The sequence below is a fragment of the Lolium rigidum genome, chromosome 7 (assembly GCF_022539505.1).
Source record: "Lolium rigidum isolate FL_2022 chromosome 7, APGP_CSIRO_Lrig_0.1, whole genome shotgun sequence".
Lineage (NCBI taxonomy): Eukaryota > Viridiplantae > Streptophyta > Magnoliopsida > Poales > Poaceae > Lolium > Lolium rigidum.
This window is the reverse complement of record NC_061514.1, coordinates 3,179,358-3,195,732: the sequence shown is the minus strand read 5'-3', so window position 1 is coordinate 3,195,732 and position 16,375 is coordinate 3,179,358. Positions and strand designations below refer to the sequence as shown.

The window sequence follows — 16,375 nt, the reverse complement described above, 5'->3', positions numbered from 1 at the left end:
CTTACAAAGGGGGGAGGATCTGTGGCACGTAGGGTGGCGTTCGCAAGTCCTAAACGGGATGTTCCTAGGATCAACTTCATGTTGGTTTTTTGGCCTTGTTTAGGATCGGCTTACGAGCACCGTGCGTGGCCATCTGGCCCAACCTGGAGTAGGATGATCCGATTATGTGGTGAAAACCCTAAATCGTCGTAGATCTCATTAGCTTCATCTTGATCAAGCAGGACCACCAAGTATTCGTACACCTCGTACGGATCATGGGTGGATCGGCTCTTTGAGCCGATTCACGGGATAACCCGAGAGCCGATCGAGGCTCGTATTTAACGTTTACATGTATGCCCTGCAGGAAACTAAGCGAGGCAATCTCATCACCTTCACGACCGGGTATAGGTCAGGTGGCACGCCCTTGCACTTCGCAACGCCGCGTGTGACCAGAAGAGGATTGCGGGCCGTCGCTCGGAGGGGTCTCAGCCAGCCGCAGCTCTAGGCTCCCCCCGGCTCTACAGTGTTGACAAGGCCGCTGCCCGCCGGTGGGTTTTGGCAGTCAACACAACCCAATACTTTAGTTCAAAGATTGTCCTTCATTCCTTAATAGGTAAAGCTAGATTTGATATGAATAGTCTCTCTCACTTGGGAAGGACTTCAATACTAACCTAAGGTTATTCTCCAAAGATAAGTATGTGGTCACCAATATCTATGGTTAATATAAATGGTTCTCTCTCTAGGAATGGTCTGGAATAATATCATAGGGTTCTTCTTAGAGATGATGATTTGAATACTTGGATGTATATCCAAGGTTTAGCTCAAGGTTTGTGATTGCTTCTCTAATAATTATAATAGAACTCTCACCTCTCTAGGTTTGATGCTTAATAATTTGAAAAGGAAAAGATTTATATTCCTTAGTTGGATCTCCTTGTCTTTTTTTCCAAGATTCAAGTAGAATGGAGATCATAGGTTTTATGATAAGGATATGGATTAGTTTAAGACATGGAGAAGATAGGTGAAGAATAGTTTCTCCAATTATTGTTACTTGATTTCCAATTAAATGGATGTTCATATGGTATGGCAAGAAATATCATGTTGTGATCTTTAATAAGATCAAGTAGTTGATCCTTGATTAATAAGTTCTTGTGTTGATTGTATTTCCATTTGATCTAACCCCTTAGATCAAATCATCTCTACCCAAAACAAAGTTTTAACAGAGTCACATTGAGGTTTATAGCGCTTGACTTGATGAGCTACTTCAATTCCACCAAGATCAAGGGAAACTTCGATTCATCGTGGATCGTTTTACTTTAAAGCGCGAAAATTCCCCAGATTTTCTATGCATGAATGCAATGCACACATCTGTTTCCTCTATTTTTGTAACCCCATTACTGGGATATTACAGAAGACGGCAAGACACTAGCAACCATCGTCCAGGCTCCTGGTGAAATCAACAACGCTTCGGTAACAACTAACATGGTGACCAAGCCAGAAGATGAGAAGAACCCCTTCATTGCTTAAGCAATTTATTAGCGTTTAGTTTTTCCCTTTACTTTCAGCAGGGCTCCTCGTTTTTCGCCTTCTAGCCTCATGTTTACTTTGTTAATGAGAAATTAATCCCTTGATAAGCATTGCAGTGATTCGAAGCATCTAAACCGCACCATCATAAACATTGCCTACGCCTTTCGGTGAGCAACAGTGTAATGTAATATGCGGCAAACGACCATGCTCCAAAAAAGCTTCTACGAGTGCTAAAAGGATGCAAAATAAACAAGGACACCAACCTTTCCTTTTGCTATAGATGCCTCTACGAGTGCCGAAAATATCAAGAGTTTGGAAATACACATAAACACAACCCACGTTCGATATTTTACTTATGGAAATATCAAAGAACAACGGGCTCATCGATAGATTCATTGCACCCGAAAAATTCGGGAGTGACTGTCAAAGCATACATCGGTTGAAAGCAAAGTTGCGCATACAACGGGTTTAGCAAAACCCGCAACACGAGCTGATCACTCAAATGATTTGCTGACCAACGAATACACATACATCTAAACGAGCAATTAAGATTTGCTCCTTCAAAATTTGCCAACGGCACCAACATGGTAAAAATACATATACATGTATCTACCTCGGCCAAAACAATCCAAACACCTGGATGAAGTAGCCAAAATACTCATTTACAAAGTCAAACTTAACCCTGAGTTACTCTTGCAGAACGTCTTTCTCTTCGGGTACCTTTGAGTCCTCTTCTAACCTATCAACAATTACATTGGACGGCAGTACAACCTTCGGATACAGTGTCTCCAAATCGCCAGTTGCGTTGGCGATAGACAACAAACTCGCTGAAGGATACCGTGCAAGGACGAGGGCAAGCGTAAACCTAGCTCCCGCAAACACCTGGGCACGTACCAGGTTCTTGACCTTCTTGGCATTGCTGAATTCTGACATTAACGTCAACAAGGTGGGAGGAACTGAGTTCAAAGGAAACATTGTCTTCCATATAACTCTCGATCCTTTGTAACACTTGTCGAAGAAGTGGTGGACTTGCTCGACCCGATCTTGGAATTGAGCAACAGCCGAAGCTTTCGAGTGCTCCCTCCAGAAAATTTCGTCGGGCGATGATAGCTGGGTTAATGCGTGCACACGCTCGTGAATCCGCTTGTTCTCCTCCGCACGGTTCAAAGCTATGACTGACAAAGAAACCAATGGAAGATCAAGCAATGCGTTTTCAACAAAAGAGTAATGAAATCAAAGACAAGGGAACTTACAGTTTAAACTTTCGGTGGCTTGTGCAGTTCAGTAAGAGCGTAGCGCTCTACGTCGGCTGCAATTTCGCCCTTTTTCTTGATAATGGCGGCTAAGGCGTAGGTAATGCGCAGGTCCTTTTCCAACTGTGTGATCCGATCCTTCATACGTTGCACCCGATCATCTTCAGAAAGAGCACCCGAGGAATCATCAACAAATGAAAGCACTGGGAACACCTGCAAGGAAAGACGTCAAAGGCATGACAGATCGATTCGCTTCAACGTCAGAAGGTACTCCCATCGGGAGAATACAAGCAGAAGTATCATAACAAAGAGTGTGCTAGCAACATTGCCAGCACAAAAGTTTATTACAAACAGAAGTTATCCGGCAGGACATTGTTTCACACCAGTTCAAAGAAAAGCTTGCGACAAAAATTAAATGGCTTGGGTTTGAGTCGATAAACTAGGGCCGGCTGATGTCTTCTTTGATGACACCAGCTCGAGGAGCTGGCGTGCACATTTAAGAGCCGATATCTTGAAGATGCTTAAATCAACAAGTTGCCCATCCCGTTCTTTCGGCAGCTCCTTAGACATTTCTTCAATGTCAGCCTTAAAACCGTGACCCATCATAAGTTGGAAGGCAAGGAGGGCACCATAGGTATGCGAGGTGCGTTTGAATACCTCGATAACCTCCTTGGTGTCAACCGTGAAGGCGTCGATCAGCTGCCCCAAAGTTCTGTTTTGGTTGATCTTGGGGAAGATCATCGAGTGCATCCGCGCCAAGGCACCTTTTCCCTTTTCAAGAAGATCCCGCGTAAGCTGGTGGGAGGCGAGAGTCATCGACACACCATTTGCCGGAGAATTGTTTGGAACTTTGTCCAAGGCATTGGCGGGGATGTTGGCAGCTTCTGCAAGAAAATAAAATGAAAAAGGTCGTTGACAAAGGATCGAGTCCGTAAGTGCAAAAATCGAACAGAGGTATACAAAGGAGATTACCAAGTAAAGCCAAAGAAGACTGACGAAGGAGTTCATCCCTCTCAGCCGCCCGAGCTTCGGCAGCCAGCCTGGTTGCCTCCTCTTCTCTCAGCCTCTCCTTCAGCTTGCCCAGTTCCTCCTTCAGGGAGTCGACTTCCTGGCGGGCTTCGGTAGCTATCTTGACTGCACCGTCCAACTTCGAGGAGGAGGATTCAACTTCCTTCTGCAGCCGAACCTTCTCTGCCTCCAGAGAAGTGTATTGGGAAGCAAAGGCCTCCAAAGAGGAGATAACTCCTCGCAGGTCCTAAAGAAAAAAAAGGATATTCGATGAAGAATCATTAAGCAAGATATGCATCAGAAAAGTTCATGTTGTAATCAAAAATACTTCCAGAAGGGGGAGTCCTGGCGGCGGCAGTTGAAGGAGCATATTTCCCTTTAGAAAGGGAGGAAGCTGTCGATACCTGAGCTGCGGGTGCTGCTTTAGGAACCGACGCTTCGGAAGCAGCGACGTCCGGCGGAGCAGCCCCGGATTTTGCCTTCTTAGTCGGCGGCTCGACGAAACCTTCGTCAATGTGAAAGGAGATGATTGACAAAAATTATGAAAGGAATGCGAGAAATAAAAAGGCAAAATATGACTTCAAGGTGCTTACATATCGAAGAGATCGTCTTCATCGGCAAAGCCGCCGGTCGATCTCTTCACAGGCGAAGCCCCGGTCTCCTCCACAGCTGCATTCACAAAGGTATCACGATCAGCATCATCATCACGCATTGACCTCTCCGTGTCGCACGCGTTGTCGGCTGAGGAAGGAGGATCGGTGTGGGCAGCTTCTGAATTTATCGGGTCACTATGTTCACTCTCTGGGCTTGTGGGCCCAACAGTGTGAAAGTCAACAGGGATTGAGGAGCCTCTTCCCTCAGAAGTATCATTTGGCGAATCACGCAAGTTGCCCGAAACTATGGGGATCTGCCGAAGAAAGGAGCAAATGAGAACAGCGGAAATTATGTCGACTGAGAAGAAGCAGCGTAGTAAAAGTATGAGGAAAAATTACCTCTGACAGTGGATGATCAGCATCGAGAGGAGTGTAAGAAGATATCAATGGAATTGAGTCCTCTTGACTAAAGAGAGTAAGGCGACGGACTTCATCTAGCAGCTCCTTTTCCAACAGTTCAGCAACATTGATCCTGGTCTCATCTTTTGGACCCGTATACAACCACATTGGATGAACTCTTGCCATGACTGGTTGGACCCGACGTTTCAGGAACACCGCTGCTACCTCTGTACCGATCATGGTTTGACCATCAGTCTCTTTGATTCAAAAGGAATTTAGCGAATAATTCGTCGGCTGCTGCCCTTTCGTCGAGTGAAAGAATGTTCTTCCAGGAATCTTTCGGCTTAGCCTCAAGGACGTCGACAAAGAAAGGAAGCTGGGACTCGGTTGTCAAAGAATCTTTGACATAAAACCATTTCAGTCTCCATCCTTGCACAGATTCTCTCATTGGGAACTGAAATAGTTAACCTCCGAGCGAGCCACAAACCCCACGCCTCCAATGACGAAGGATCTGTTGCTACTGTTGTACCTCTTAACATAGAAAATCTTCTTCCAGAACCCGAAATGAGGCTCAATGCCCAAAAATGCCTCGCAGAGGGTGATAAACACAGCAACGTGAAGGATCGAGTTGGGAGTGAGTTGCCATAGTTGGATTTCATAAGTCCGTAGAAGGTGAAGAAGGAACTCATGGGCAGGAAGCGAAAGACCCTGATATAGGAATGATAGGAACACCACTGTAAAAGCAGCAGGAGGATTGGGCCGAGAAATTGCACCTGGACTAATCCAAGGCTTCGGGCCCTCTTCTCATCACGTTTTGTGATGGAGGACGCCAGCCAATCTCCTGGCTTGGCTATTGGGCCTGGCGGCGCTGGCGGCGCCGGAGCTGGGGGAGGAGCGTCTGAAGAACTCTTCTTTGGAAGAGTGGAGGAAGATTTGGCAGCGGCGCCACCGGTCGTGGAGCTGCCGGCGGCAGTAAGGCTCTTCTTCTTCACCATTGTGAGATCTGGGGAAGATTGAAGAAGCGGTGGTGGCGGCGCAGCAGTTACGGAAGGAAGAAGAAGAAGAAAGGCAAAAGCAGATGTGAGAGAAGATTAGGGATTTTTAGTCCCTTAAAGATCTTAAGAGGAGAAGAACTGCGTGGGCACGTGTCGTTTATGCCAGATTATCAAGTGGACCTTTTTCCGATTGATGGTTGCGGGAATCGAGGAGACGCCTTGGTAACTGTGCGAGAAGGGCAGAAATTGCTTGAAAATAGGATCAGACAGGGAGAGAACGGGCCCGGCGGGTCGCGTCTTGTCAGTCAAAATCAAGATGTCGTAAAACGTCATCAATGACGTCATGAAGAATGCTTGAAGCACTCGAAGAAATGAAAAGTTATCGGATGGTCGGCCTGAGTCTACGCACCCGATAAATCAAGGTCGAGGAAAAAATGAAGAGAAAAGTGGTTGCTCGGCCTGAGTCTACGCACGGATCACAACCATCCGTACCTAGACTCGGGGGCTACTCCCATCGGGAGCGCTAAACGCGCACCCGACAGAACTTTTTTGCACTCCAGGATCATGCCCGGGGACTTGATTCTGTGTAGGGTAACGTTGTTTTGCCATCGGCAGTTAACCAACAAAAGTTGGGCACGTTACTTATCATCCCTTGCATGCGGAAAATATATCGGATGACCGATGAAGACTTGCAGAAAAACTTCGGCGGAGTAAAATGTTCGAGTGGTACAACTTGAATCTATGCACGGATTGCAAGCATCCGTACCTAGACTCGGGGGCTACTCCCATCGGGAGCGCTGACGCGCACCCGACAGAAGAAGATGATGCTGATTCAAGATGAACGAGGGCAATCAAGGAGAAGAACATCAGAAGGAGACATGCTTCGGTCCCCACCCGAACTATGTTCGAGCTGGACACTCGGGGGCCATGCGACGTGGGCATTACCCTTCGGGTAACCGACATTGCCCTATCCCGTATTGTCTTGTTGGAGGCCCATGAATGCACTTGGAGCCAAGACGGGCCACTTGGATGTCGCACCAGAAGATTCCTCGACGGGCAAGGCAAGGAAGCAGCCGAACAAGGGAAGATTAGATTTAAAACTACTGTAAACCTAGTCGTACACGGTTAGACCTCTTGAGACCTGGCCTCCTATATAAAGGCCAGGAGAGGGGCTGCCGAGGGACAATCAATCTTAGCAATCTAGGCCACCAAAAAGTCTAGAGCTATGTCATCATAGCACTTTAGCCTCTCGACGAGATCTCAGCCGAACTATTCGGCACCCCATTGTAACCCAATATCTTCATAATCAAGAACAGACAGGCAGGACGTAAGGGTTTTACCTCATCGAGGGCCTCGAACCTGGGTAAATCGCTCTCCCCGCTTGTCTGTGAACCGATGTCTCGTGTCAGCTTGCAGGATCCCGTCAACCCTAAGCCCCAATCGGAGGGCATTGCCGAGGAGTACCCTCGACAGGGTTGATAGCTTGTAAACTAAAAAAATGGTCGCTCAAATATTCTAAGTGAAATGAGCTTTTTCAGGTTGGTATGTTTTTAAATTTACGGTTGATAAGTGATGTATTTTAGGGTTGATAAATTTTAGCCTGAAAAAAAAAGTTGTCCAAACATATTAACATGGGTGCTAGTTTTGAAGATCTCGTCGAGACGAGTTTATTAGTCAAAACGTATCTTAAATTGGAGTTGTCATTTGAGAGATAAAACATTTTAAATTTTAGAATTAAGAAAGATTTTCACTGACATCATTATTTTTGTCTCGTAGCGAATGCATGCAACATTTTCCATAAATAGCAAATTTCGTTAAACAATTGTTAGAAAAGAAAATATCGGCTAATAACATGTGAGCTAAAAAAAATCCATCAAAATGTTTCAAATAAAATTAACTGTTGTGGTTGATAATTTTATATATTTACCGTTGATCACTCGATTACGGAGGGTTGATTATTTAAATAGAGAGGGTAGTCAACTTTTCTCAAAAAAAAAATTTGTCGAAACATATTAACATGGGTGTTAGTTTTGAAGATCTAGTCGAGACGAATTCGTTGGTGAAAGCGAAACTTAATTTGAAGTTGTCGTTTGAAAGTTAAAACATTTTGAATTTTCAAATTTGGAAAAGATCCCGCTAACATCAGCGAATCTGTCCGCTAGTGCATGAATGTAGATCTTTCCACGTATAGCAAATTTGGTCAGAATTTTTTTTGCTAAAAATGGAAATTTTACCATAAATAGAAAATTCGAATATTACTTCATTTTTGGTCTAAAACTGACCGCCCAAGCGGTCGACCGCATGCTAGGGTTGCCCATTATACAGACACTTTCTATTGGTGATTTTCTTCGCTCGAGGCACGTGCGTGCCGAACCTAAAACGCTCAACAACCACACGCGCACAAGACAACTATGTTTAGCATCACCACGTTAGTAACCAGCAAGCCAACCTAGTTGTCAAAAAAAAAAAAAAATACCCAGCAAGCCAACCTGTCACGGCGCGGCACCCCTCAAAAAATGGCGTCACGGCGAGTCTCCCTCGGCCTCCATAGAGAAACCACCTGCCTTCGCAGTGCGCGGCCAAGTCGGCCTTTGTTTGGAACGTGGGGTTTCTCCTCGATCCTACGTTCCAAACAGGCCGGCCGAGCAGCACGCGGCCGCGCTAGCTATGGAGCCGTCGACGCCCCCGGCCGGCCGGGGCCTCCGGCTGGAGGAGGAGGAGGAGCGCCCATCGATGGAGCGGGTGTTCGAGGGAGAGCGCGTGCCGTCGCGATCGGAGACGATCACGTTGCGGTCGGTGGCCGTGAGCGTCGCGCTCGGGTGCACGCTGAGCGTCGTCGCTATGAAGCTGGCCCTCACCTCAGGCTTCGCCCCCTCACTCGCCATCCCCGCCGGCCTCCTGGGGTCCTTCCTCCCGCGCGTGTGGATCCGGCTGCTCGACCGCTGCGAGACCTCCCAGCTCCCCTTCACCCGGCAGGAGAACACCGTCATCCAGACCTGCGTCGTCGCCTGCACCAGCATCGCCTTCAGCGGTGGGTTTGGGACGTACATTCTGGCGATGAGCAGCAGCGCCGCCGAGGGCAGCATCGGGAACGATGCCAACAACGTGGAAGAGCCGAACGTGGGCAGGATGGTCGTGTTCCTGCTCCTTACCAGCTTCGCCGGCATGTTCGCCATCATGCCCTTCAGGAACAGCCTCATCATCCACCACCGGCTCACGTTCCCCAGCGGCACGGCCACCGCGCACCTCATCAACACCATGCACACTCCTCAGGGTGCCAAGCAAAACAGCAAGCAGGTGGCGATGATGTTGAAGACCTTCTGTGGGATCGTCGCGTGGTCCATCTTCCAGTGGTTCTTCGCTGGCGGCCAGAACTGCGGTTTCCGGACGATCCCAACGTTTGGCATCATGGCGTATCGACTAGGGTGGGTCTTACAATCACAATGCACAGAAAATCTCTAGATTAATCAAGTTGAGCAGGTACTAATTCGTGGATGGGTCTTAATTTCTACGATTAGGTTCTCTTTCAATTTCTCCATGACCAACGTCGGCGTCGGGATGTTCTGCCCGTACAAGATCACCATCTCAATGCTCGCTGGGTCCTTGATTTCGTGGGGTCTCATATGGCCGTACATCGAGACGAAGGCGGGTGACTGGTACCCCAAGGGCCTCGACAACGACAACATAAGCGGCATCAATGGCTACCGGGTGTTCATCGGGATATCGATGATCCTCGCCGATGGCCTCCTGCACATGCTGTCAATCCTTATTCGGACCCTCTACACGATGAGCAAGCAAGAGGACAACCCGCAGCCGATGCAGAACGCCGGCGGGCAACCGTTCCAGTGCCTTAACGACATCCTCGACCGGACCACGCACAGCTTTGACGACCGCCGGAGGATGCAGGTCTTCCTCCGGGACCGGATCCCCAGCATGGCCCCGATCATGGCGTACGTGTTCATGTCGGTCATCTCCACCGTCGTCATACCGCACCTCTACACCCAGCTGCGGTACCACCACGTCGCCTTCGCCTACATCATCGCGCCGCTGTTCGCCTTCTGCAACGCGTACGGCAACGGCATCACCGACTTGAACATCGCGACCACCTACGGGAAGATCGCCATGCTAATCTTCAGCTCGTGGGTGGGGCTCAAGGACGGCGGCGTGGTGGCTGGGCTCGCCGCATGCGCCATCATCGCGTCCAACGTCTCCACGGCGTCCGACCTCATGCAGGACTACAGGACGGGCTACATCACCCTCACCTCGCCTCACACGATCTCCATCAGCCAGATCGCCGGGACGGCGCTCGGCTGCGTGATCAACCCCGTCATCTTCTGGGTGTACTACAAAGTGTTCAACGCCGGCGCCCACGACGACAGCAACTCCATGGGCCCCTACGCCAAGGTGTACCGCGGCATCGCCATGCTCGGCATGACCGAGAACGGGCTGCCCACCCACACCATGCTGCTCTGCAAGATTTTCTTCGCGCTCGCGCTCTCCTTGAGTGTGCTGCGGGAGGTCGCAGCGTGCAGGGGGTGGCGTGTCCGGCGGTTCATCCCGAGCACCATCGCCATGGCCGTGGCCTTCTTCGCGCCGCCCACGATCACCATAGCCATGGTCATGGGGAGTGCGGTGATCTACCTGTGGGGGAGGTCCGACCGCAATGACATGCAGATGATGTCGCCGGCGGTGGCATGTGGGCTGATCTGCGGCGATGGGTTCGGCTCGCTGGTCTCGTTGATGCTGACGCTGCTCAAGGCAACCCCGCCGATCTGCATCATGTTCCTGTCTAGAGAAGTGAACGTGAGCCTTGACGCTTTCCTGGCAGCAAAAGCCACGTCATCGTAGTAATTTATGGTGTTCGGCCTGTGTGTTGTACAGTGGTTAAACGCAGGTTCGATCACACCGTGAGTATCTTGTGTCACGTAACACATGGGGTTTAGCATAGACATTTTTCTCATGGAAAGGCCCTTAATTTCGTTAGCGAAATATATAAGGTGTCACCAAGTATATTGAGTACTCTTCTCCTCCAAACAGGTTTACGTCTTTCATTAAGATAAACAAAAAAAAGTATAAGGAGTGCCAGGACTTACCACCGAAACAAGACAAGGATCGAAACTCCATGATGACGCCCCAAAGAGGGTAATGATGCACAGTCTGGGTCGTCAAGGCTGCAAGGTTAAAGGTCTTCATGCGGAGATCTAACGCGGAGAAGGTAACCACAATGTCACCATCAACTGAGCTATGAGACACAATCATCGTCACCGTTGGCGTCAAAATGCTGAGCTTTCGCCTGGGAAAAACCCTTGCACACGCTTGACAACACGGACCACCCATTTCCCCCTAGCCTGACTTCCAAAACGCGATCTAAGAGAAGCCAATGCCGAAGTGCCATGAACTCCAGGGTCTCCAACACCCGCTCGTCGCCATCCAAATGACCAAAGAACAAGGACACCGCCGCCACCACGTCACTCGCCATATAAAATCCCCCGCAGTCCACCTTTCGAGGCCGCCACCCCGACATCCAAGATCGCATACATGGTCAGTGGGTGGCATGAAGATGAGCTGGGGAAGGTCGGAGCCAGCGAATTAGGTTCTGAACATCGAGTTGCAACAAGAAAGCGGACACCCACAAGGCGTACCCATAGGCGGTCGGCAGATCTAGGCGAGTGGCCAGAATCTAGCACCCAACCGCAAATGACAAGGGAGATGGGTTCCAGCAGGAACCACATGGTCGTCCTACCCAGATCGGGACCAAATGGGCCTAGATCTCTGCCGAGACTAGCAACACCACATGTCTTCGTAAGGAAGCCACGACGCCCTGGACGTCATTACTGCCAAGCCACGCGTCGGCCACCGCTTGATCAAGATCTCCAGCCCATTGCTAGGGAGACTGTCGTCATGCAGTTGCAACCTCCAACTAAACGCCGCTAGTAACCGCTGCCACCATATGCTCTCCCCACCGCCACATGTTCCCACGCTGCCTCGAGAATTTAGCACATGTTGAAAGCATCGCGCGAGGGGCAAGGAGAGGCCCCGCCGCAGCCTGCGCCTAACCTACGGCCGGTGGTGGCGGCGATAGGGTGGGAACGAGGGGGGCGAGGGGGCCAGGGCTTCCCTCCATAGCCCACGGGAGCGGCGGGGGAGGGGGTGATCTCGTCTTTCCCTCCCAAGTAGAGTGTATTGAGTACTTGCCAACTGGTTCCTAAATGTTTGTCCATTACAAGTTACAAATGCAACATGTCCGCACCTAAGGGTGGGGCCAACTTCCCTTCGACCGAGCATCGCTCACAGCCACTGCTGCCGGCCTTTGCCACGGTTTGGCGGGCACATTTAACGAAGGTGGTAGAAGTGCGCCTGCCACATTCGTTGCCACCTTCATTAACTGGGTATAGTCCCCTTTTCAGATCCAAAAGCAATATTAATAATTTTCAAAAAGTCTACTAGGCATAATCCCCCTTTTCAGGAAAAATCTGGGCATAGTCAATCATGTAACCTAAAAGTATGAAAAATCTAATTAAGAAATTCTTTATAGTGTGAGGTACAAAAAGATAACAAAATCTGATAAAAATTGGAGATTTTAAAATATACATACTTAGATCGAGACGTTTTGCAAGTTTAAAGGATCAAAAAAATTATCTCATATTTTTTTGAAACTCGTAAATATGATTTCCTGTGCAGGGAGTGAAAAGATCTCGAGGTTTGTTACTCTAAAGAAATTCTTTATTCAAGTTTTTAGAAGAAACGGAGATTTGGTACACATGGACACCAATGATCCCTTTTTAAAAAAGTAACTAAAAATCATATTTCTAAGTTTTAAATAAATCTAAAAATAAATTATGGTGTAGCTAGTATTGTCTCCCACAAACGTGTAAACTTTCAACTGGTAATAATGTGTATTTTGAATACGTAGATGTGAGTATGGTGATTCAAATTTTTAAAAAGAAATCAGACTTTGTTATTTTTGTGTAGCACAGAAAACAAAACATTTGTAATTGAAATTTTGTACGTTGGTGGAATACATCATCAGCTCTTTTTTAAATTTTGTTACATAATTTTTTGAAACATAAAAATATAATTTTCGATTTTTTCCAATTGTTGACGTCAGAAACCCCCTGGCGGGCAGAGACGGGCAACACAGTAGAGCCGGGAACAACTAGGGCTGCGGCTGGCCCCAGTCCCTCAGAGCGACGGCCCGCAAAGCCTCCTGGTCGCACGTCCGATGCTATCGCAAGGGCGTGCCACCTGACCTATACCCGGTCAGGAAGGTGTGGATGATGCCTCGCTTAGTTTCCTGCATGGCATACACGTAAACATTAAATACGAGCCTCGATCGGCTCTCAGGTTATCCTGTGAATCGGCTCAAAGAGACGATCCACCCATGATTCGAACGAGGTGTCCGAATATATGGTGGTTCTGCTTGATCAAGATAAAGCTAATAAGATCTACGACGATTTAGGGTTTTCACCGCATAATCGGATCATCCTACTCACGATTGGGCCTCGCGCTCGCGCACGGTGACCGTAAGCCGATCCTAGACAGGGCCTAAAAACCAACACAAGGTTGATCCCGGAACATCCTTTCTAGGGCTAGCAAACGTCACCCTACACGCCGCTGGATCCTCCAACCCTTTGTAAGGCCTAACTATTGCGGATGTTAAACTAATCCTTGATGAAACAAGGAGCAATCGTAACGGATCAGATCTACTAAACTATGATCAAGCGGGGTGCCGCCCCTACACCTAAGATAGGTGTAAGGGCGGCTAGATGTGCAAGTGTCGCATAAAGAAAGCATGTAATTCGAAGAACAATGCTAACCCTAACACATCTAAGATAACTACGTTACTCGCCATCAAAAAGGCTTCAGCACGAGCAACGCATGAACAACGTGGGCAGGCTTGTGCTGCCTAGATCGCAAGATGCGATCTAGGCAGCATGGTGCTTACCGGAGAAACCCTCGAGACGAAGGAGTTGGCGATGCGCCGAGATTTGTTTGTGTTGAACGTTGGTTGTTGTTTATTCCATAAACCCTAGATACATATTTATAGTCCGACGGACTTTCTAACGTGGGAGATCCCCACCGTGTATGAGACAAACTCTAACTTTTAATCTAGATACAATCTACTGTAATTAAAGGTACACGGGCAATCTAGCCCAAATTCTCCATGCAAAGCCGCTTCAGAGATCTTCCACGTGTAATCTTCCAAGCCCATCCTGATCGCGGCCCACCTCCTGATTTAGCCAAAATGCGGTGATAACACATGCCCCCTGGTTTTGGAAATGACATTTCCAAAATCATTATGCTCTTCTTTCGTCGGGTCATGTCGTGGCGGAGACAGAACTGCCGCAGAATCTTCCATCATTACGCCTCGCCTCCTGGGCTTCTCTGTATGAATTGACAATTTCGGCATCACGTCCTCGAGAACCGTCACGGCATTAAATCTCCACTACACTCTCTTTATTTATCTGTGCCAAACGGTTCACCACTCCATCCCCTTGCTCTGCTCTGTTCACCAAACCAAAAACCCTCTTCCCCTGCAGCCATGTCTTCCTCTTCCTCCTCCGCTTCAGGCCTCTCTCTCCAATCGTCGCCGAAGAACAAGGAAGAGGACGATCCCCGCTCCGGGGCGAACCCCATCTCCTCGACAAGGAGAAGAAAGAAGGAGAAGCGGAGAGGACCAAGGCCCCCCTCCGCCGAGGCTTCCGCCGAAGAAGCGCTCCCGCATGTGGGCGGACAGCGAGGACGACGATGACGACGAGGAAGAAGAAGATGAGGAGGAGGAAGATGATTCCTCCTCCTCCGGCCGGGTATCCTCCAACGAAGCGCTTCCGCAGCTGGGCGGATAGCGAGGATGATGATGATGACGAGGAGGAGGAGGAGGAAGCTCCGGCCGACGGGCTGGGGCAGCAACGGCGAGGAGCTTCTGGGAGCAGCGCCGACGACCTCGACGACGGCGATGATGAGGACAACGACGACTAGTAGAGTAGGACTAGCGATGGCAGTGCACTAGGCACCGGATCCCTCTTTTGAGAGCCATCGGCTCTTCTTGTAAAGCCGCTCCTTTGAATTAATGAGAATTGTTCTTTCAATTTCTCCTTCCATTAATCCAATTTCCATCCTTCCGCTTGCCACACCAAGACCGATAGCAACGAATCGGACTATTATTGCTTTTCTTGACCGTGGTATTTTGCAGTCCCGCAGCCGATGACTGTTCATCGGCTAATTTGAGAAACCAGTCTCCTTCCTTTTCTTGCAGCACCGGCGCGGTCCAAACCTCGTACAAGACGACGGCTTTTCCTTCCCAGCTCCTCCCTGAGAAGATCATGATGCAGTGTCAGCCAATGCAACTCCAATTGGCTCTCAAAAATAGCACCTCCCAAGTTAGTGGCCCTCCGAGCCTTAGTCAAGGCGAGAAAGGTAGCGAAATAGCCAATCATGTCGCCATTGACCTCACGTCACAATGCAGAGCCAGCCGATTCCAGCAAAATCGGCTCCCCAGAGCAGAGAACCTTCAGGGTGAGCTGCCCCCCGAGCCTCTTCAGTGTACCCCTTGCGCCTTGTTGATTAGATCGGCTCCTCTCCTTCGGCGGATCTAATGCAATCCATCCTTGACCTGATCTGCACGTCCAGGCTGCTCTTGGCATTGTTTCTTGAAGAGAGGATCCGAGCCCTTAAACCACTCCATTGAGGAGTTCTCCCATCATAGTCTCTCTTTGTGCTCCATTGACCCTCTGACAGTTATACCTCTTGAGTCGATGGCCATGCATCGGCTTTTATATCCTTAAGTCGATGTCTGCTGCATCGGCTGTGCTCAAAATTTTTCGAATTTTTTGCATTTTTTACGGCCGACTTATGCCTCGGCCCCCATACTTCAATACCCATCACCAAAGGATGAGACACTTCTACTGCATACCCTCGTGTTTTATCCACCTGGGTGCCCCCCCCACCGAGCCGATTCGTCAAGAGAACTGATGGTATCGGCTCTGTTGGATAACATGTTGAACCCAGGCGGGATGGATGGTGAGGATAATTTTGGCAGATTGCTGGAATCGGCCTCCACGTTGCTTGCTCGGTGAAGGTTTTGTGAGGTCCCTTCATAAATTTTTTGGGGCCGATCACAAGGATCAGCCTCGCCACGTTTGCTCATTGACGTGCTCTTGCTACTCGTTCGGGCCGGTAGATAAAACCAGCCCAATCTCCGACTTTATCATGTTGGTGCGCTTGCTGTCGTCCACCTTGAGTGCATCATATAACCGTGGAGCACTAAGCTTCGTCGGAAGAACGAGCACCATGTTCGTGCCAGCCGATGTTTCATCATCGGCTTTCCTTTGCTTGGGGCGCCACTCCATTTTCCGTGGACGACCCTCTTCATCCAGGGCTCGGCCGAACCTTCGCAGCCGAGATCAGGCCTTGCTTTCCTCAATGTGTGCAAGTATAACCTCTCGGCTTCCTCCAGGCCGCGCAATCGCTGAACCCTGCGTTTCTGGGAACGGCTAAGTCCATCAGGGCACCACCTTGGCCGATGGTACCTATCTTCTTCTTCTCCATCGTCTTCTGAATCTTCGAGATCTTTTAACCGAGGGGACTCAGCTCGTTTGCTTTGTGGCGGGAGAGGCCCTAGGCG

General features: G+C 49.1%; 1 protein-coding gene across 1 annotated transcript; it reads left to right on the top strand.

Annotated features, from left to right (window-relative positions):
• Nucleotides 1-8,418: 8,418 nt before the first annotated feature.
• On the top strand, nucleotides 8,419-10,599 carry LOC124670602 (probable metal-nicotianamine transporter YSL17). Its single transcript, XM_047207084.1, has 2 exons — nucleotides 8,419-9,176; nucleotides 9,270-10,599. Exons 1-2 carry the CDS (start codon nucleotides 8,419-8,421, stop codon nucleotides 10,597-10,599), a joined length of 2,088 nt encoding a protein of 695 aa, XP_047063040.1.
• Nucleotides 10,600-16,375: the final 5,776 nt, after the last annotated feature.